Genomic DNA, 22,297 nt, shown 5'->3' with positions numbered 1-22,297 from the left:
CAAGCTGGAGTCAGTGGCTGCTCTTTTGGTCACTTGAGCAAATGGTGGCTCTGAGGATATATCTTAGCATCAGTTCCTGAGACTTCCCAATGCGCCTTCCTCTCAACCATGACTCACCAGTCCTCAGAGCGCTGTGACTTAACCATTACCAGCTGTTCACAGTTGGAGAGAGTGAGGCACAGGATAGTAACCTAAAGAAGGTACTGGAGTCGCAAAGCTCTGCAGGGATTTAATAATCCTGGGATTAAATAATAGTGCTGAGTAATCACGATAAAAATACATGCAGTGCCCTGTTCTTAGCACTTTATTAAAATTAATTGAATCCTCCCCACAATTCTTTGAGGTCGGTACCATTATCATACCCATTTTCCAGGTGAGAAAACTGATGTTATATGACACACTCAGTAGTGGTGGAGCTGGGGTTTGGACCTAGAGAGTCTAGCTCATGTGTGTCCTCCAGGGTGTCCTTTAGGATTCTGCCTTTCTGAAGTGGATGTTTGGTTAAGTATTTACTGAAGGATAATGAAGCCCATCATCTCCCGTGTCTCGGCTGGTATCAGGTTCCCAGCTCATGTAATGAAGAGACAGACGTAGGAATTTCTCAGGTCTTCTAAAGCCTTTTGCTGGCACTGGCTCCCCCATGTCAGCTGGGAGCATCAGAAGTACTTCTGAGAGAAAAACAAATACTGTATGCTAACACATATATATGGAATCTAAAAACAAAAATGGTTCTGATGAACCTAGGGACAGGACAGGAATAAAGATGCAGATGTAGAGAATGGACTTTAGGACACGGGGAGGGGGAAGGGTAAGCTGGGACGAAGTGAGAGAGTGGCATGGACATACATACACTACCAAATGTAAAATTGCTAGTGGGAAGCAGCTGCATAGCACAGGGAGATCAGCTCTGGGCTTTGTGACCACCTAGAGGGGTGGGATAGGGAGGGTGGGAGGGAGACACAAGAGGGAGGGGATATGGGGATATATGTATATGTATAAATGATTCACTTTGTTATACAGCAGCAACTAACACAACATTGTAAAGCAATTATACTCCAATAAAGATGTTAAAAAAAAAAAAGAAAATGCTTCTGGATGAGCACCCAAGGGCCTTAGCTAATGCTTCCCGCGTGTGTTCCCAAATCCCCAGGCCTGGCTCCTGTGTGCAGGAAAGCAGTTGGTCTCTGAAGGCTGAAGACCTGAGTTGGAATCCCAGCTCTTCTATTTAGTTGGTGTGCCAGCTTGCGCAAATGGCTAGGTCTCTCTGAGCCTCAATTCCTTCATCTGTAAAATGGGCATGGTGAGAATTCCTTCTTCTCTTCCAGGGTTGTTGTGAGAATGTCTGGAAACAACATCCTTCTAGCCATATAGTGAAAAACACTAAACAAATGTGAGATGTTATCTGACTGTGGTGGAGTCCTTGGGGAGTGGCACCCAGCTCTGCTCCCTGGCTTTCCATACTCTGCCATCTGCACCCCTTCAACCTTAGGAAGATAGATGCCCTGGATGTAGGCAAGGCCAGTTTTGTGGGGGGCTTTGGGGTGGCCAAAACAGGTTTGGGGCAAATGATTATATCATTCACATTTTTACGATGAGACAGTGAGTTGCTTAAGGGCGGAGCCAAACCTTCCTCATGCTCATGTCCCTGTTTCCTGATCCAGTGCCTGCCCTATTGGGGTACGCAGTATAAAAGGGTAAGATTGTGATGTAGCAGAATTTGGGGAGCAACACTTTTCCTTGCCTCAGCCCTACACTGTCCCTTTGGAGGAAGTTGCCTGCCTCCTGCCCTAGGTACCTTGAATCCCCACACTTGTGCCGTGAGGGTCTCAGAAGTGTCTGACATCACATGGCTCTCCCAGTGTCCTCCACTTCATGGTGCTCTAGTCACGTGTTGGTTTCCAGGCAGTTGTTGATAACAGCTCAATTGCCACTGACAGAAATCACTACAGTGAACGATGGAGACTGAAAAGGCAAACCCATGCTCAGGTGTTACCCAGCCAGAGCCTCCCTCCTGACGGGCGGTGTCCTCCAGTAGAGCTCTAATGCTTGCAAGGGCCACTTCCTAGGCTTTCTTTTTTTAAGTTTTTATAAATTTATTTATTTATTTTTGGCTGCATTGGGTCTTCATTGCTGCGCACAGGCTTTCTCTAGTTGCAGCAAGTGGGGGCTACTCTTCATTGCAGTGCGGGAGCTTCTCATTGCAGTGGGTTCTCATGCAGAGCACGGACTCTAGGTGTGCGGGCTTCAGTAGTTGTGGCACATGGGCTCAATAGTTGTGGTTCGCGGGCTCTAGAGCGCAGGCTCAGTAGTTGTGGCGCATGGGCTTAGTTGCTCCGCGGCATGTGGGATCTTCCCGGACCAGGGCTCAAACCCGTGTCCCCTGCATTGGCAGGCGGATTCTTTTTTTGTTTTTTGGGGTTCATGGGCCTCTCACTGTTGTGGCCTCTCCCGTTGCGGAGCACAGGCTCCGGACGCGCAGGCTCAGCGGCCATGGCTCACGGGCCTAGCCGCTCCACGGCAGGTGGGATCTTCCCGGACCAGGGCACAAACCTGTGTCCCCTGCATCGGCAGGAGGACTCTCAACCACTGCACCACCAGGGAAGCCCTGGCAGGCGGATTCTTAACCACTGCACCACCGGGGAAGTCCCCTAGGCTTTCTTAAATCCCCAAATCTGAAAACACCTTACAGCCCCTTATGTCCTAAATAAAATGCAGCCAAGTGGGTGGAAAGAGTTGAAATTTCAATTTCTGTTAAAGTTCTTGAAAAATAAGTTTTATTTTGGCTGAACCCTTTGCTGAAACAATTTCTTGAATTGCTTTTCGTATTTTCATGAGGGTGTGGCGAATTCATTTGGCTCATAGATGTCTGCTATCTTGAAATGTAACATTCTTCTCTTTATTGTTTTTAGAGCTTGTATTTTCTGGGGCTCTCCCCACTGTTTCTTTTCTTTCCCCGGAATGAGAACCATCACTTTCTGAGACCTCATTTGGTCTTCCTTTCTATCTCTAGCACTAGCTATTGCCATTGTTCAACCAGGAAGTTTCCATCACATCACAAGGTTACTATGTGCCTGAAGTTATGCTGTGGAAGCTAAGCGGCAGAACCTGGGCAGAGAGCCATGGACTCATTTGCTTGAGGTGAATGAGATTCAGATCTGAGCCTTAGGAGAGCTTCAATTTATCCCCCATCATGAACCTTTAGACCCCGTCTCTGCCATAAATCCCCCAAGGCCGAATACCTGTAGTGCCTTTATGTGTTCAAAATGCTTTATTTCAGGTGTGCCAAGGAGAGCATTTACTTGGGCAGATTAAGGAAAGGTGAAGAGGTAATGAAAAGAGATTTTCATTTTTTTAAAAAAATTGAGGTATAGTTGCTTACACTGTTGTGTTAGTTTCAGGTGTACAGCAAAGTGATTCAGTTTTATATATATATATATGTGTATCTGTATATATTTTTTCAGATTCTTTTCTGTTATAGGTTATTACAAGATATTGAATATAGTTTCTCATTGTTTATTTTAAATGTAGTAGTGTTATCTATTAATCCCAAACTCCTAATTTATTCCTCCTCCCACTCCTTCCCCCTTTGGTAACTGTAAGTTTGTTTTCTATGTCTATGAGTCTATTTCTGTTTTGTAAATAAGTTCATTTGTATAATTTCTTTAGATTCCACATATAAGTGATATCATATGATATTTGTCTTTCTCTGTCTGACTTACTTCGCTTAGTATGATCATCTCTAGGTCCATCTGTGTTGCTGCAAATGGCATTATTTCATTCTTTTCTATGGCTGAGTAGTATTCCACTGTATATAAGTACCACATCTTCTTTATTCATTCCTCTGTCAATGGACATTTAGGTTGCTTCCATGTCTTGGCTATTGTAAATAGTGCTGCAATGAACATTGGGGTGCATGTATCTTTCTGAGTTACACTTTTCTGCTGATATATGCCCAGGAGTGGGATTGCAGGATCATATGGTAGCTTTGTGTTTAGTCTTTTAAGGAACCTCCATATTGTTCTCCATAGTGGCTGTACCAATTTACATTCCCACCAACAGTGTAAGAGGGTTTCCTTTTCACCACACCCTCTCTAGCATCGTTTGTAGACTTTTTGATGATGGCCATTCTGATAGGTGTGAGTTTTGATCTGCATTTTTCTAATACTGATTAGTGATGTTGAGCATCTTTTCATGTGCTTTTTAGCCATCTGTATGTCTTCTTTGGAGAAATGTCTGTATATGTCAGATATGTTCAGTTTCCTGGCTACAGTCTTGAGAGTGCTTGAGCTGGAAGGAACTTGGGCACCATCTTCTTTTGGACGGAGCAGGAGACATAGAACCTGCGTGGTTTTGAGTCAAGCCCTAGGTTTAATTTGAGGGTAACAGATTATTAGAAACCCGCTTCTAATGTTACCTCTCAAGTACGCCCAGAGTTGAGTGGGTCAAATGGTGGCATTTTCTCACTGATAGTCTTCTATGTAATAAAGTAGAGCATGAAACACAATAAATTATTTTCATTTTTAAAGAAGAATAAATGTAGCCTGAAAACGTTTTATTTTCCCTCAACTTGTCCCAGTGCAAAAAGGCTGTCACCTACCATTGATCTCACTCAAGCTTCATTTTACAGATGAACTGACCAATCCCAAAGAGCTAAACCTTTGAGAGCAGGGCCCACCCCTGAGACCCAGTGCAGTCCTCTGGAATCAGGGCTGGAGCAGGGGCTGTGGGTAGCAGCCCCTTTCTAGAGTGACCCAGTTATTAGGTCACTGGCTCTGGAGCCAGATGGCCTGGGTTCATGTCATGACGCTGTCCTCTGTGAAGTTTGGATCGCCTCATTTCTCTATGCTTTGTATTCCTTACCTGTAAAATGGGTTAGTAATCCTCATATCTACCTTGTAAGACTGGCATACAGATTAAATGAATTAATAGAAGTAAAGTTCTTCAAATAGTCTCAGGCTCATAGTGAACACTGAATAAATGTTAATTATCATTCCTTTGGGTTTCCCCTGCCTAGAGATTGGCTGGACCAGAAATTACAGGGGCAAAATTTCCTTTCTTGTCTTGAAGTTGCTGATGTGGAAGGAAAATCACAGCTCTCCAATGGAGCTGAGCAAGGGGCCTGGCTGGGTGGTGGCCTAGGAGACAGGCAGCCTGGGGTTCTGCCCACAGTAGCACGAACAATTCTGGCCTCCCAGGACCCAGAGATCTGACTGAGAGAGGGACGCCTTGTGCCTGGAGGGTCCGACTGGCTGTGCCTGTCGCCTTTGCCCCCAGAGTCTTGGGCCAGCCCAGCTCCCCCTGCCTAGGGCCTGATTCTGGGTTCACCCAAGAGAAGCAGACTTTGAGCAGGTCTAGCCTGCAGTGTTACTCACAGGACCAACATGTGGTTTTAATCCAGCCCTCTGAAAATATGCTTACGTATTCCCTCTCACCCGAGCCATGGTTTTGTTATGAAAATTATTTAACTGGTCTTTAAAAAATGGAACAGAAATTCCAAATTGCAAAATCTCTGCCAGTCTCACCCAGAGTCTGAGTAGTGATAAATCAGTGATCAGCCAGTGCGGGCTGCTAAGTAGAGGGCAGAGGTCGGGGGATGGAACAGAAGGGGCTGTCACATCTTAGTGATGACTCCAGAACTAGAGCCAAACTTGATTCTTATTACGCACACACATGCACACACACACACACACACACACGCACACACACCCTCCCCCCCATGTGGCTTTCCTCTGCCCCTTCTCCCACCCAGGAAACTCCCACCAAGAAACACTGTACAAGTGCTTTGTGATTCTGTCTGTTGTGATGGGGAGAGGAACATGTGATCTCTGTATTCTCCCCACCTTCCCTGCCCTGCATGTTACCCCACCTGCCAAGGCAGTTCAGTGGAGGACCAGGTTTTCGTTGTCTTTTTTTGATATCTGGGAGTTGAGAAAAGATGGCTTTGCCTCTGTCCCTGCCAGCTCGTTCCTGTGCAGCAGCTGGTGAAAGTCATATTTGATGAGCCTGGGATGTCAGAGTTTACAGCAGGGCATTCTGGGAGGTAGTCTGGGAAAGGGAGAGCTGGTGCCCCAAAGTGAGGCCAAGTCCTGACTAATTTTCCCAAAGAAGAAGAGCTTTCCTTTTCCTGTGGCCCTTTAGAAATAAGAAAAAGTCTCCTGCTGGTGGTTACAGTACTAACTGTAATCGAGCCCTTTTCTCTAAATGTTCTAGTTTCTCAAACTGTGTCTGTACAAAGGCCACCAGTGTATGTTGGAATTTTTCCAAAAAGTTCTTCTCAAAAGACCGCTCTGGTTTTCATTTGACAGAAGGCATCCTCCATGCCATCTGCCCATCTCATGGGGGAAACTGGTTCACGGGATGTGTCCGTGACCAGGTTGCACCATCATCGTCGTCAGAGTCTGTCATGCATCTGTAGTGACACCACTATGCCCTTATTAGTCAAGGGAAGGGCACTACATTACTAAACTGCCTTACAGTTTTCTGACAAAGGGCACACATTGAGCCCAAAAGAAATCACCAAAGGATCTGTATTAGTTAGGGTTTGCTGTGATCATGCTGCATAGCAAACAGCCCCACAATCACAATGGTTTACAACAATATACACCCTGATCTGGGTTCCAGGGCTGTGGGTATGCTGGGCCCAGTAGTGGGTGGCTGGGTTAGGTCCAGGCTGGGGACTGGGTTCAGGTCTGCTCCAGGTGCCTTGCCTGGGACATGCTCCTGTCATGTTGCAAGACAAGTTTGCAAGGTGGCAAACACCACACAAGCACAGTTAAAGCCTCCAGTAGGACGTGGCCTGTGTTTTGTCCACTTATATTCCATTGGCAAAAGCAAGTCACACGACCGACGTCAAAGACAGTGGGTGAGGAAGTGTATTCCATCTTCAGTGAAGCCATGGCAGGGTGAGGAGGAAGGAATAGTGAACAAATGATTCCATCAGTGGGGACTTCCCTGGCGGTCCAGTGGTTAAGACTTCTCCTTCCAATGCAAGGGGTGCAGGTTCGAACCCTGGTCAGGGAGCTAAGATCCCACATGCCTCGTGACCAAAACAAAACCCAGAAGCAGTATTGTAACAAATTCAATAGAGACTTTAAAGAAATGGTCCACATGATTCCAAAAGTGACACTGTCTTTCACTTCATGTTTAAGAGCTGCCTGCACCCTGTATGGAAGGAGGCGATGATGGGGAGTTTGGTGGCGGCTCCTGTGTCCAGCCCAGCACAGCCCACAGCTTCTCAGTGGACCGGGCTCTTTACTACTCTCCTGGGTCCCCTTCCTACAGTTATTAGGGAAGCCAAAATCTCAGTCTTTTCCTTTTAGGCCTTGTGCATACGTCCTTCTTGGTTCCCACCCTTTCTCTCCTCAACTTCCCATATACTTTTTAAAAAATTTTTAATTTATTTATTTTTGGCTGCATTGGATCTTGTTGCTGCGCACGGGCTTTCTCTAGTTGCAGCGAGTGGGGGCTACTCTTTGTTGCGGTGCGCGGGCTTCTCATTGCAGTGGCTTCTCTTGTTGCGGAGCATGGGCTCTAAGTGTGCAGTCTTCAGTACTTGTGGCATGCGGGCTCAGTAGTTGTGGCTCAAGGGCTGTAGAGCGCAGGCTCAGTAGTTGTGGCACGTGGGCTTAGTTGCTCCGCGGCATGTGGATCTTCCCGGACTAGGGCTTGAACCCGTGTCCCCTGCATTGGCAGGCAGATTCTTAACCACTGCGCCACCAGGGAAGCCCTCTCATATACTTTTAAGCCAAGTGATTCCTTCCTGTTCCATCCTGGATTATCTTTGGATGGAGCCTCTGCAGGGCAAGACCCTTTTCACTGCCCAGGTGGCCTCCTCCTAATTTATGCTTGTGGCTTTATGATGAAAGAGTTTCTCTTTCTGGCTCTGCCTTGAGCTGTACTTCCAAATGTCCCCATTGCAATATGCCAAAACTCAGGAAGGGGTGGTGGTGGAAAATTTTCAGATCCCAGAAATCAGAGGGGGTTCGGAAAGTGGGGACAGAAACCCTGATCCCACTATGTAAATGTACCAAACTATGTAGTGGGTCCTTTCTATATTTTGACTCATTTTTTTCTCATGCCCGTCTCTGGAGGGAGGAATTATCTCATTCTCGCCCATTTTATAACTGAGGAAATGGGCAGAGTGGTTGTGTATCTCACCCATTGTAACTCAACCCAGAAGGGCGCAAGCTAATCTAGAACTCAAATGTGTCTTCCCCAAAGTTTTTCTGGCTACTCTCTTTTTTCACCCCACTTCCTCTGCAGCCGTGAGTGGATGTGACTACTGGTCCAGTGGGCATCTTCTCTGAGAAGTTAAGGGGGGGAGTCTTGGTGAAAGGGTGGGAGGTGAGATTTGAGGAGGGAGGAGAAACAGAGCAAACTGTAGAACCAGACACCATTCTCCTTTCCCTACTGCCACCAGCGTCGCAAGAGACCGTGCGTTTGTTTTGGATGGGAGAATTGGGGGCGGGTTCCACTGGCCGGTGTGTAGCAGTGGGGTCAGTTGGGCTCCACCAGCAAACTTTCTAGTACATCATGCATCATTCCCTTTACTACTTTCTCTAAAGTGCTCTTTATTATTCAGCTGAATATTTCTCTTCAGAGGATGTTTTTACAGTTCAATCAAAGCAGCTTTTCTTTTCCCAAAAGCTTTGCTTGTGTGGCCCTACAGGGACATCTGCTCATGGCCGTTTCGAACCTTTTTCTCTGCGCAACTGCACAATTGCCAACTTTCCCCAGGTTGTCTGAAGCCAAGTGAGGCCTAGAGAAGGATCAAAACAGTCTGTCTTCTTGAAACATTTTTAAAAGATGATTTATTTTTCCCTAGTGGTATTCAGAACTTTGAGAGTCCAGATTGTGAATCCAACTTGAAAACATAGTTTTCTTTTTATTGTAGAAGGAAAAAACAAAACCAAACAGATTCTTTGTCCATGGCCATTTCTACTTTTAGTTTTAATTAAAAATACTGGTATTCTTGCCAGCTGTGTGACCCTGGGCAAATTAGCACTCTGGACCTTTCAGTTTTCTCATCTGTAAAACAGGAAATTGAATATTTCCCATTTCCCTACGTTGTTGTGAGGATTAAAGGAGATAATAACTCATATACAATTGAAAAGTTAACATCAATAATGGGGTCTGCAGTTGGTTGAATCTGGGGATGTGGAACCCATGATTATGGAGGACCAATTGTGTTATCTGGGTTTTTCACAGTGCTTATCTATGCATGTATTACACGTATGTGTGTGTGTGAAATAGTAATAAAGATCATATTAAAATATATCTAATAAAGACAAAAATTTAGACTCTCACCTCAAAAGGATCATCAGCTAAAGGTGTCTTAGGGGGAGACAAAGATCATCTGTTTTATAGAAAAGAGGCTCAGTCCCACTGGGCATATCCTGTGGCATCATATAGGATACTTCTCAGAGTGGTCCCTTTGAAGGACAGAGGCTGGGCATTTACCCACTGACTTTTGTCACCTATGTGTTGAGGGTTGTCCCCAAAGGTGTTAATTTCCTCTGTGCCTCCCTGAGAGTGGGCAAGAAAGCAGGGAATGGTTCCGGGGCTTGAGGTGGGAAGCTGGCAGTGTACAGAGGGATTGTCCACTGTAGGGACAGCTGGAATCAGTCGGGGGCTCAGGGGAACATAACAGAGGGTACAAAAAGCATACTCTATAGAGAGGGGGCCCCTGGAACCCCAAACAGAAATTGGAGGAGCCCTTCTGAGGATTTATCTGAAGGAAAAGAAATCTTGAAGAGATGTCTGCACTCCCATGTTCATTGCAGCTTTATGCCCAATAGCCAAGACATGGAAATAACCTACATGTCCTTCGATGGATGAATGGATACAGAAAAATGCATACATGTATACAATGCAATATTACTCAGCCGTAAAAAAGAAGAAAATCTGCCATTTGCAACAACATGGATAAACCTGGAGGACATTATACTGACTGAAATAATCCAGACAGAGAAAGACAAATGCTGTATAGTATCACTTGTATGTAGAATCTAAAAAAAAAAAACAAAAAACTTTCAGCTATAAAACGAATAAGATCTGAGGATCTAATGTACAGCATGGTGACTAGCTAGTATTGTATACTTGAAATTTGCAAAGAGAGTATATCTTAAACATTCTCACTACACACACAAAAAGTTCTATGTAAGGTGATGGATGAGTTAACTAACTTGATTGTGGTAATCATTTCACAATCTATACATAAATCATCATGTTTAATAATTTAAATATACACAATTTTATTTGTCAATTATACCTCAGTAAAGCTGGGGAAAAAAATGAAAAAAAAAAAGGGAAGGAAAGGAAAGAATTCTTAGGGCTCCTAGGCAGGGTAAAAAGCCAGTCTAATCTTAGATTTCTCCACAGCATCATTTGATGTTAGAAAACTGTGGAGCAGAACCTACAAGCTATTCCAAGAAAGAAACTGTGAGCAGTATTTTATATCTTGCCAAACTTTCTTTCAGGTATGAATGCTATAGAAAAATAGTTTTGAACATGCAAGAACCCAGAGACTATTATACCCATGAGTACTTCTTGAGAAAATTATGGAGTTTTAACTTCAGTCAACCAAGAAATAATGGAAAACTAGGGCAAAAGGGGACAGGCGTATGCAAAGAATATATTTAACTGAAGAACTAAGACCGAACAAGTGTAAGTATTGGAGTAATAGAGCAGAAGGGACATGTTTTATATCCTAACAATATAGAAATGACACAAATAGAAAACTTTGGAAGGTGAATGAGGGAAAAGTGGGAGAAAGAACAAACATGCTGTTTGTGAATAATAGCTGGGGACCAAAGAATATCATTTAAAGCTGACAAAATATAGTAGAAACGTAAGCATTTTAAATTGTACAATGGCAAACATTAAAAAAGATAATACTAGTGATTAAAATTGAATAGCAAAAAAATGGTAGGGAATGGGGGGAAAGGAAATAATCGTATGATTATTCTTACTCGGGTTTAAGAGCTACTGTTTAAAGAACTAGACATTTAAGGGCATATAATCATAAAGGTAATCATTAGGACCCAGATCAAAATTTCCTAAATGTTATAAGAAATATACACCCCAAAAGCAAAGTAAACATAACTGAAAACATAGTGGAAGGCTTCAAAAATTATAAATACAAAAAATATACCATAAGATATTATGACAGAACAAAGACTAAACGTGTATGGAATCTCAAGTGATGGAAATGGGCTAAATCCACCCAGTGAAAGAAGAACAGAGAGCTGGGCCAGCTCAGGACTGGAACCAGAAGCTTCAGGAAGCTGGGCAGGTGCTCCCTCCTGTTTGGGTTTCTGGTTTGCAGCTGTTTCTTCTCTCTCCCTGCAGACTGGCTCTCAATAGCATACGGCCGCTGCTGTCATCGTTAGCTGGGCAGCCACGTGCCCCTGATCTCAAGTGCACGAGCAGAGCAAGCCAACCTTGCTGACTCGTCACAAGCCTTTGTTCCCGGGGCAAGGTTGGGGCTGAGGAGCGATTTGGACCAGTGTAGATCAGGGTCCAGGATGGCCCCATCAGCTTTGGTCAGGGGTCAGGGTGCCGGGACGGATGTAGCTGCTGGGGTGTTGGAGGGGATGGAGATGGCGCCTCAGGCTCACAGTTAGGGGGGCTCCAAAATACAGTGGCTTAAACAGCTCTTGCCAGTTCTGCTCCCATGGGGTCACGCAAGTTCCCAAGTTCCTTCCTTCTGGTGGCTCCACGGTGCCCAAGCAGCAGAATCACCCGGAGAACTTGTTAAAACACAGGTTGCTGCGCCCCTGTTTCTGATCTAGTGGTTCCGGGGTAGGACCTGCGAATTTGCATTTCCCACAAGTTTCCGGGTGATGCTTATGCTGCTGGTGCAGAGATCACGTGCTGAAAACTCACTGCCCCAGGGTGTGTCCTTGCCAAGACGTGTGGAGCTGCCACTGCCACACCTGTGTGCCCAGAGAGGGGAAAGCCGGGGCAGCCAGCCTCCTTTTGGCTGCTTTGGGCCATAGGCAAGGACTTAGTCCCAGGGTCCCACTTGGCTGCTAGGGAGGCCGGGCAAGGTCATCTGTAGCTGGGCGGCCGTGTGCCGCAGAAAAGGGAAGAGCGTGTTTGTGGGAGACGACTGCAGGTCCGCAGAGTGGGATCACGTGGAGACGAAACGACAGGGGCCCGCACTTGGTGGTGGGGGAAGATGGGGAAAGGCTCTCAGTGCGTTTGCTGACTAGAGTCATCATGGCAGTTTACTCAGAGAGGAGAAGCCTAGTCTGCCTGCAGGCATCGGCCAGGGCTGTCCTGGGGACAGAGCAGGCTGAGCTTTGAGGCAGGAGCGCAGCTGGCTCCCGGGCCTCTCGAGGACAGCTAGGCGTTACTCCACCTGGCTCTGCTCTTTCCCCTCTTCGTTCACCCACGATGTTCCTTCATCCACCGTCCTGTTGTCTTGTGGGTTAGGGCTGATGTTTTCGCAGGTCTCAAGCTTTTTTTTCTACCCCATCCCCCAGGCATCTTGGCTCTGGAGAAAGCTGCGTGGCAAGAGGCGGTTGGTGACGGCATTCTGCCTCTTAATGGCTCTGTCTGTGGTGGCTGTTACCCGCTTCCCTCCACAGCACCCAGCCGCCAGCCCAGACCCTGGTCCCGTGGAGCCCCAGCAGGTAACTGGTGCCCCTGTCCCCCAGAGCAGGCAGGCTCTGAGCTCCGGCTGGAGGCGGCGGGCAAGAAACCTGAGGTTCCGGAGAGGCTGGGCCTTGCCTGGGAGCTCCATCCTGGTGTGTGCTGAGGAGCAAGGCCACGGAGGGAGCGTGGACAGCAGCAGGCAGTCCCCAGGCATGGACAGCAGGCATCCAGGGAGGGTCAAGAGGGGCATTACTTTGGCACCTCCAGGAGATCTGAGACTCAGTACCCGGCATCTGGTGCTCCTGAGGGCAGATGAGGTCAGGGGTCCAGGAACCAAAGACCTGGACCTCCCCTGGCACAGTGGTCCCCTCTGGGAGGCACAGAGCGAGACGGGCACCCCAGATGGCCCCCTCGCAGGGCACAACATGGCAGCATTACAGACTTGGAGAGCTACTGCTGGACCGACCCTCCGGCCTCATCCAGCAGAAGGCGGGGATCTGCCAGGACTGAGGAACAGAGCCTTGACTGGTGGACGACAAGCAGGGGGTCCCTCCCCGGCCACGGGGGCTCGTCAGTGGCCTGGCTCTGTTGGGGAGCTGCAAGGATCTGTGTGGTGTGACGCTGAGACCCCCAGGCTGTCGAGTGGCTTGAGGACCAGCGAACAGGTGCCCCCGTGGCTCACAGAGCAGGATGTACAGACCCTCCAGCTGCTGGCGCAGGGGCAGGTGGTGGGCAAAGCCAGGGTCCCTGGCCACGGGCAGGTGCTGCAGGTTGGCTTCTCCGCCAAGGGTGCCCTTCAGGACCTGTCTCCAGGGCTCAGCCACCTCTGCTCCCAGGGGCTCTGTGGCCTGATCAAGAGGCCTGGGGACCTGTCTGAGGTCCTGTCCTTCCACGTGGACCGCGTGCTGGGGCTGCGCCGGAGCCTACCTGCCGTGGCCAGGCGCTTCCACAGCCCCCTGCTGCCCTACCGCTACACGGACGGTGGCGCAAGGCCCGTCATCTGGTGGGCACCCGACGTGCAGCACCTGGGTGATCCAGATGACGACCAGAACTCGCTGGCCTTGGGCTGGCTGCAGTACCAGGCCCTGCTGGCACGTGACTGCAGCCAGCCGGGCCAGGCCGCATGCCTGGGCATCCACCGCACTGAGTGGGCACGCCTGGCACTCTTCGACTTCCTGCTGCAGGTAAGTGGGTCCAGGCGGGGCGGGGGTGGGGAGCAGTGGAGGTAGGGGATTTGAGGTGAATTGAGACGCCGGAACTGTCCACCTGAGGATGGACGGTGACTTTCCCCCTAGTCCTTGTCTTTTGATCACCAAGCACCCGTTTTTGTTATTTTTCTGCCTCTGAGTTCATTCATCCATCGGTGTGCTGGAACGAGCTCATATAGGCTCACAAGAATTTCAGGAATTTTATGACCTGGCTGTGAAACACAGGCGTTATTAAAATTTAAATTATATAAACTCACAATATAATAAGTTATATTAGAAACAAAGGTAATAATACTCTGAACTCATCACTTCGTAATTATTTTACATTGTACTATTATCTGAGCTCTTGAGGTTTTTTGCATCTACCTAGTAAATACTACATAATGATGAGTTACTGCATATCTCTTGCTAGCTCCACATTCATCCATGTTGGTAGCTTGAAATTGGCCAGCGTAGGAGTATTTACATCAAGGGAATCAGCAAATGCTACAAATCAGGACTCCTCCCTATTCCCTGAGAGCTGGTTGTTAAACATTTATCAGCACGCTACTGTTGGTAATGTTTTATCCTTGAATCAAGTAGGATTCAAGATGGTTGCATAACTCTGAAAAGAAAGTCGAGGTGGAGGAGAGACAGAATGGGAGAGGGGAGAGATAAAGGGATGATAATGGTCCAGCTTGGGCCCTGAAGAATGAGAAGGAAGCCACAGGGCCAGCTGAGGCCTCTGCTGGGCCAGGAGTTAACCCTGGAGTTTTCGGGGGTCCTGGAGAAGGGGTTGGCGATCAGGGCCCAGAGGTTAACAGGGGGACTGCAGCCATCAGCTATTTACTAAGTGACCTGTGAACAGCCAGTGTGGCTGTTCTGGGACCTGTGAGCTGGATGTCAGCCGTGGAGACACGAGTGGGAAAATGTGGCCAGAAAGAAAGACAAAAAACGATTAGAGCGCAAAGCAGGTGGATATGTGTGCTAAATGCACACCAAGGCAGCCCCCATTTCTGTAGGGACCCCTGTTGAGGAAAGAGATCAATACTAGCCCTAAATTTACCTACTGGGGTGAGTGGACGCACCACAGAACGAGTTCAGTGCCGTAACCGGGTAGCCAGGGACTGATGCGCCCTCTTTGGTCCATATAAGGTTGGTTCAAAATGTGTTTTAGAAAATTCTCAGACCACATTTAATACTCTGGAGATTTCTCATGAAATCCCACTTCCTTTGAAACATTGGATGGTTTAGTAACATGGGGCCTTCATTCCCACGTGGCAGGAATCCTCCTGAGCTGAGTAGCTGCTGCCCCCTTTAAAGGCTGCCATACTCTCCTTTTGGCCGAAGACCATGCCTCTTAATTGTCTAACACCCACCCCCGAACGCTTGGATGTTACCTGTCTGCCTGTGGATGTTTGTCTCCAGTCACTGGACTAGCTGGGCTCCCACGATACTCGCAGCTCCTCTAACCCTTGTCTCGTGGCTGCCCTTGTGGAGGGAGGAGTGTGGGCCCTGGTGGTTGGCATGGGCTTTGGCATCAGACAGACCTGGGTTTGAACCCCCTGCCCACAGGCCCCTTGCCACTGTGTGACGCTGAGCAGATTAGTTTGCCTCTCTGAGCTTCACTTCTCTCACCTCTAAAGGGGACCGGGTGTCCCGACTTTATGCCCTTGGGCACATGGTAGCTCTGAATTGCCAGCATCTGCATCTTCGGGCTCTGCGCCCTGAGCCTGCTCTGCGCAGGGTGTGACCAGCTGAGGGCTGGGAATTAATGCCCTCCAGACAGTGTGGCCTGCCATCTAGCCTGGGATGCAGGGGTTTCCCGGACCAGACTTACAGTCCTGGTTAAAGTGGGAGAGCTGGTCATGCTCCCTCCAGGAGCTGCCCTCCTGTGACTGATGGGAGCTGGTGTGTAAAAGCCCCTGGGGTAGCTCTGTGGTGCGATTCCATGTGTCTCTCAGTTCCCTACCAGGACCGAGCCCTAGTTACCCACAGTGGTCATTGCTGGCCCTCCCTGTCTCCCTTCCCTTCTCCTTGCTTGTGTTTTTGAATTAGCTCACAGATAAACTGGTTTTGCTTTGAATTCTTGTCTCAAGGTCTGTCTCTGGAGGGAGCCCAGCTTCCATCAGATAACACTGACCTTGTGTGCTTTGTGCATGCAAGGTCATTCACGTAATGTACTTCATACAGCGCCTGGCAGGTGGCCCAAGCTCAATAATAAACAGGCACTGTCTCCAATACTTTACAGGAAATAACTCATCCAATCCTCATGGCAACCTTACTAGAGAGATACTACGTTTCTCCCTGTTTTAAAGTTGAACAGTTGAGGCCGAGAGAGGTTAAGTTACTTGCCCAAGGCCATGGCTAGTGGAGCTGAGATACAGCCTGGACGGTCTGACTCCAGAGCTTACCCACTTACTCACAGAGTCCTCTTCACCTAGCCATGAATGAGGGCAGGAAGAGGGGGTGCTTACAGGGATGCCCTGGGGCTTTGAGCTCGGAGGCCCCTCCTTGCAAAGCCCCAGTCCAGCTGATGTGCAGGCAGCAGCTTTCGGCCCACACAGAGCCCCTCTGTCCATCTGTGGAGGCTGTGGTGTGGAGCCTTTCCCCAGCTGCCAAGCCCTGCCATGGGGGTGGAAGGTTCAACAGCCAAAGCACACGCAGGTTGGGTGTGTGTGGTCAGACGCAACTCGGCTGGCCTCGTGCCACCTCTTCCTGGGTTTGCTGAACACCAGGCAAGTCAAACACCCCTGTCTGGAGGATGCCGCCTTCCTAGAAACCACAGGCAAGTTGGAGAGAGGCAGGGCTGTGGGTTTCCCAGCCCAGGAACCTGAGGTCCCTTCTGACCAGAAGCCAGGTACAAACTCCACATGCAGCGCACTCTGCAGTATGCTTGCTCGTCTGTTTTGTCTCATCCAGTATAAACCCTTGTTATTCTGTGTTTATGTATCACAACATAACATTTGCCCAGACACGAAATACACAAACACATTCCTCGTATCGCACAAACCATACCCCGTGCTTTGCAAATCCCCCGTAACACTCTGTATCAGTGATTGCTGAAGTAATGCCACGTAACAAACCTCTCCGAAACTCAATGGCTTGAGACACCAGCTCTTGATTTCTTGCTCCAGGGTCTGTGGGTCAGCTGGGCTCAGCTGAGCTTGGCCCAAAGCTGTGGGTTCAGGTCTGCTCGTCGTTTCTCATTCTGGAGCCCAGGCTGAAGAGGAAGCACCACCTGGGGCAATCCTTCTAATGGGGAAGAAGCCCAAGGGCTCAGCCAAACTGCAGAAGCACATTTAAGGCCTCTGCTGATGTCACTTCTGCTAATATTCCCTCGGCTAGAGTTAAGTCAGTGGCCAAGCCCAATGTCAGGGAAGGGAAGTACACTCTGTTCAGAGTAGAAGGGGGAGCACACACTTGTTAGACAATAGTCAGATCAGTCAACACGCCCCCAAAACACACACTGTACATAAACTCACACATGAACATAGCCACATACATGCTATAGCCACATATGTGCACACCATTCACATCAACCCACATACTCTCCATGTGGTGTCTGTACACTGCTGTGGGCAACTGGGGCTCAATCCCGGAGACCTTTGGGGGAATATGTAGAAAACGCCTCAAGTCGTCCCGCCCAAGGGCCAAAGAAGCTGGGCCACTAACTCCCAGCCATCGCTGGTTGAGACTGCTCCTGAGGGCATTGACTTCCGGGAACCTCTAGACTGGTCCATGCTCCTGCAGCCAGAAAGGGGCAAAGGCAGAGAGCTGCAGGCACTTGGGGTAGAAAGCCATCAGTATGCACAGGAGTAGTGAGTGCCAAAGAGCGGAGGTGGGTCCCAATAGCATCTGCTGCTCCCAGTGAATGATCAGTCAAAACCAAGTTTCAGCAGGCTGGCGTGACCAGGATGGTGTTCTTGATTAATAAACTGGTTTCTCTAAGAAAGATAAAGGACTGATAGCGAGTGGGTGCCCTCCCACCCCACCCTGGGCTGTGTCATCAGGAGAAGTAAGACCAAGAGAGAAAGTCAGTGAGAAGCTGGTTGTACTCGCTGGACACAGTGGGTGGGAGAGTGTGTATGTGTGTTGCTGGGGGGAAGGGGCTCAAAGAGCTCTACTCGCCTTCCTGCCAGGGCTACTTGCTGCCAGAGTTGCATTCACTCTGGTGAGAGACACAAAGTCCTCCTCCTCTTGGCACAGTGAAGGTGGCACAGCCAACCGTGTTTGGGAGGAGCTATGACCATCACATCCGCCGTAAGCCAAATCCAGCCCAAGGGCTGTTGTGCCTGGACCCAAGAGGGCCTTCTACCCAGAGGCCAGAGGGAGAGAAGGAAGTGCTGGGGGCTTGGGCACGTTTGCATTTTCCCCTTTTAGACAGGCTTCTTTTCTCACGCCCTGCTTCCTCTTAGGGGGCATGTGCTTGGCTCGGCTGGGTGAGAAGCTATGGAGAACTCGGACAGCCTGTGAGAGAGCAATGTTCGCTCACGGAAGTCATTCTGCAGCTTCTGCTTATGAAGGGCCTTCATGTTCTGGAAAGTCCAGACCCCAGAAAGCCTCGGCTCCCACCAACCTGGTCCAGGCCGCCATCTTTTCTTACCTGGACTTGTCTCCCCACCTCCGCTTACGTCCCCCTCCAATCCAGTCTCCTTACAGAAGCCGGAGTGATGTCTTGGTTTCGTTTCCCCCAGGCAGACCCCGAGACCAGGATTCCACTGTGGTGGTTCATCTGCAAGGGGACCCCAGGAAACACCTGTAGTGAAGAGGAAAGTGAGATGGAGGGAAGGCAGCCAACAAAGGGTGTCAACAAGCAGGTCACCACTGTGGGCGACTGGGGCTTAGTTCCACAGGAAAATTCTGAGAAATGGTATAAAATACACGTTCAGAGTTAGCCCACGAAGAGGTGAGGGATGTGAGGTATTTATAGCGAAATCTCCCCTTGGTCTTTGGTTGAGGGCTGTTCCTGGAGGTGTTAATTCCCTGGCATTTGGAGAAAGCCCCTGGGCAAAGCTTACAGCAGCTGGAAGTTGGAGGGAGACCTCTGAAGTTCGCAGACAACTGGTCAGGTAGAGAACATACCTCTTTTAGGATTGTAAATCAGATTGTGTTACTTCCTCGTTACCATAAGGCAAAGCATCTCGATGCCCTCGGTATCAGGTTCTGCAAGGACCCACGTGATCCATCCCTGTCTGCTGTCTCTAGCCCCGCCTCTTGGCACGTGGCCTCGGTCAGTTTCTTCAGGTGCAAGAGCCTGACATGCCTCCGACTCCTCCTCCCTGGGGCCTCAGCTCTCCTGACTCTACTTCCCCATTGTTATCCTCTTTCTCCTTTGTGCTATCCTATCTATTTCCTTTCTGACTCCCAGCACAGTATGTAAATTTTATTTTATTTATTTGTTCATTTCTGTCGCTGTGTTTTGTTTACTACCACATCCCCAGCACCTAGCACAGGGCCAAGCTCTTGGTTTGGTCCTAGATAAGCACTTGTTGAATGAGTGAACGAGTGGATGAATGGATGAACAAATCAATGAATGAATCCAGGGTCTCTGTACGACTTCCTATCTAGGTGCTGCTGTGTTCTGTTTCCTCAAATGTCACTCCTTCCTCTAGACTGAGAAGAATCCCAAGGCCTTCTCCATTTCTTTTCGGGTCTGGTGGAGAATCTTAGAGGCAGAAAACAATGTGACAGTCATTTGTCCAGCCCTTGCCTCTGGCACGTAATTAACTTATGCATCCAGAACAGATGACAGCATAAAATGCTGCCTGACGTCCTCCACATCAGGTCCCGTGCCAGCACTTAGCATGTGTTGATGCATAACAGCCCTAGGGGGGCACAGTATTTTTAGCTCCTTTCCACAGGTGAGGAAACAGGCTTAGAAGGGCTAAGGAACTTGCCCACAGTCACGAGGCCTTAAGTGTTGGAGCTGGGATCGAATCTAGTGCGGCTTGGTCGTAGAGGGCATACCCTTGCCCTCTTTGCTGACTTAACTGACTCTGGAAAAGTCATTTCTTCTAGGTCTCTTTGGGTTAAGGTTGGCCCATTTCCTTCCCGGGGAGCCGGGTTCAGTCATTTGTGATCCTGTGTGTGTTCCTTATTTTGAGTTCAAGTCTATGGTTCATGGCATCTCCTCTGGCTTGGGCTCCCTGGAACATCAGGTGTTGTGGCAGTTAGAGAGGAGCCCAGATCCGTGACCACTGCCGACCTCTCAGGCTTCCAGCCGGTGACATGAAATATAATAGTAGCTACCGTTTATGGAGTGCCCACACATGAGCTCCTTCAAGTCCTACAACAGACCCAAGAGATGGGTGCTGCACTCCTCCCTCCTGCACAGGTGGTACAGCCAACGGTGGAGGGGTGAAACAGCCCGCCCGGACAAGGGTGTTTAAAGGGTGACATCAAGCATCTTTACATATATTTAAAAGCAGGACCTCGATTAGGCTGAGGTGTGATGGGCAGAATTCTAAGATGGTCTCCAAGATAACCACCCCCCTTAGCGTTAACTCCTGTCCTTGAGTAGGAATGAGACCTGCGAATAGATGGAATATCATTTCAGTGATTAGGTTATCAATCAGTTAACTCTGGGTGTTTCTTTTTTAATTGAAGTATAATTGACCTACAACACTATGTTAGTTCCAGGTGTACAACATAGTGATTTCATATTTCTGTACATTACAAAATGATCACCACGATAAGTCTAGTTTCCATCTGTCACCATACAAAGTTATTGCGATATTGTTGAGGTTACTAATCAGTTAACTTTCAGTTAATCAAAAGGGAGATTCTCCTGGGTGGGCCTGAGCCAATCAGGAGAGTCTTTCAAAGATGAAGCATCAGAGAGATTTTCCTGAGGGCCTCGAGGAAGAAGGTAAACAGCCACGCTATGAACTGCCTATGGGGAGGGGCGGCCTCTGGAAGGACCCTGAGATCTCAGGGAACATAGTCTTAAAACCACGAGGAATGGTTTCTGCCAACAACCTGACTGAGCCCAGGAGAGGAGCCTGAGTTACAAAAGAGATGCAGCCCCGCCTTGAGTTCAGCCTGAGACCCTGGGCAGAGAAACCGGCAGAAACGGGACAGAATTCCGACCCACGGAAACCGAGTTAATGAGTCATTTTTAAGTGACTAAGCTCATGGTCATTTGTTATGCAGCAATAGAAAGTGAGTTCGTGAGGCAAGGGAGGGGCCCCAGGTGCAAACATTTTAGGAGTGCCTGTCTGCTGTGCGTGTCCCTGGCAGCGAGAAGCACTTTCTTCTGCCTCACCCTCATCCTGCCTCTTTTTAGATTTTTTTTTAATCGTTCATATCCTTTGCCCCATTTTCTGTTGGATTGTTGATCTTTTTCTTAATGACTTTAGAGCTTTATATAGATTAAGGAAATTAGGCTTTTGTTTTCATTGCATTGTAATATTTCTCTCAGGTTCCATTGTCAATTAAACTTTGTTTCTAGTCTTTCTGCTGTGCAGAAATTCAAAAAATTTTTTAATGTTGTTAACATTATCAGGTTTTTCTTTTATGATTTCTAGGTTAGTGTACTATGTTTTAAAGGGCCATCCTCATTTCAGGGTTATTTAAAAAATTCTCCCATGTGTTTACATATATTTTTGATCCATCTGGAAGTTATTTTGGAATAAGAGATCAGGTGCAAAACAATGATTTTTTTTTCAGATGGCAGCCCAAATGTCCCAGCACCATTTGTTGAAAAATCGTTCTTTCCCCCAGTTTGAAATGCTGTCTTTATCATATAGCCAATTTCCATATGTACTAAAAAGTCTATTTCTGGACTCTTCTGTTCCAGTAAAGGGTCTATTTATGTGTCAGAATCACACTGTTTTAATTATCATGCTTTATATTTTAAGTTAATAACTGGGAGTGCTCAGTCTTTCTCATTGCTCTTTTTTAAGGTTTTTCTGATATTCTTGCATACTATTCTTCTGTGAAATTTAGAGTCAGCTTGTTACTTCCTTTGCCTTCCCAAGTCCTTTTGGGACTTTACTGGAATCAAATTAAATTTGCATGGACTAACAGAGAGAGCGTTTACATCCTAAAATACAGGGTCATTCTAGCCAAGGACAGGCTATGTCTTTCCATTTATTCCTGTTCCTCAGAAGCATCTTGATGTTTTCTTGAGCTAGATCTTCACTTCCATGTTGGGATGATACTGTTATTTCATCTTCTTGTGACCACTGAAAATGGCCTCTTTCCTTCCATTATATTGTTACTGACCTGGGTTCTTGGACTCTTTAATCAATAGAAGTTTTTTATAACATCTTTATTGGAGTATAATTGCTTTACAATGGTGTGTTAGTTTCTGCTTTATAATAAAGTGAACCAGCTATACATATACAACGAAAAGACAACCTTCAGAATGGGAGAAAATATTTGCAAACGAAACAACTGACAAAGGATTAATCTCCAAAATATACAAGCAGCTCATGCAGCTCAATATCAAAAAAACAAACAACCCAATCCAAAAATCGGCAGGAGACCTAAATTAATAGAAATTG

General features: G+C 47.7%; 1 protein-coding gene across 6 annotated transcripts in view; it reads left to right on the top strand.

The window, feature by feature from the left end:
* GASK1A (golgi associated kinase 1A) overlaps positions 1–22,297 on the top strand; it is a gene marked incomplete at its 5' end in the record, with an annotated part of 71,632 nt that overhangs the window by 28,023 nt on the left and 21,312 nt on the right. For 2 of the 6 annotated variants that reach the window (XM_079932797.1, XM_079932796.1), the window contains one exon: positions 12,489–13,784. In XM_079932797.1, the coding sequence (XP_079788923.1) occupies positions 12,552–13,784 (1,233 nt within the window). Of the gene's footprint in view, positions 1–10,544; positions 10,666–12,443; positions 13,785–22,297 lie in introns of those variants that run through there. The other 4 variants (XR_013829990.1, XM_079932795.1, XM_079932799.1 and 1 more) reach the window with 3 other exon arrangements.

This window comes from Stenella coeruleoalba, assembly GCF_951394435.1.
Source record: "Stenella coeruleoalba genome assembly, chromosome: 10".
NCBI lineage: Eukaryota > Metazoa > Chordata > Mammalia > Artiodactyla > Delphinidae > Stenella > Stenella coeruleoalba.
This window is presented reverse-complemented; position numbering and strand designations above follow the sequence as displayed.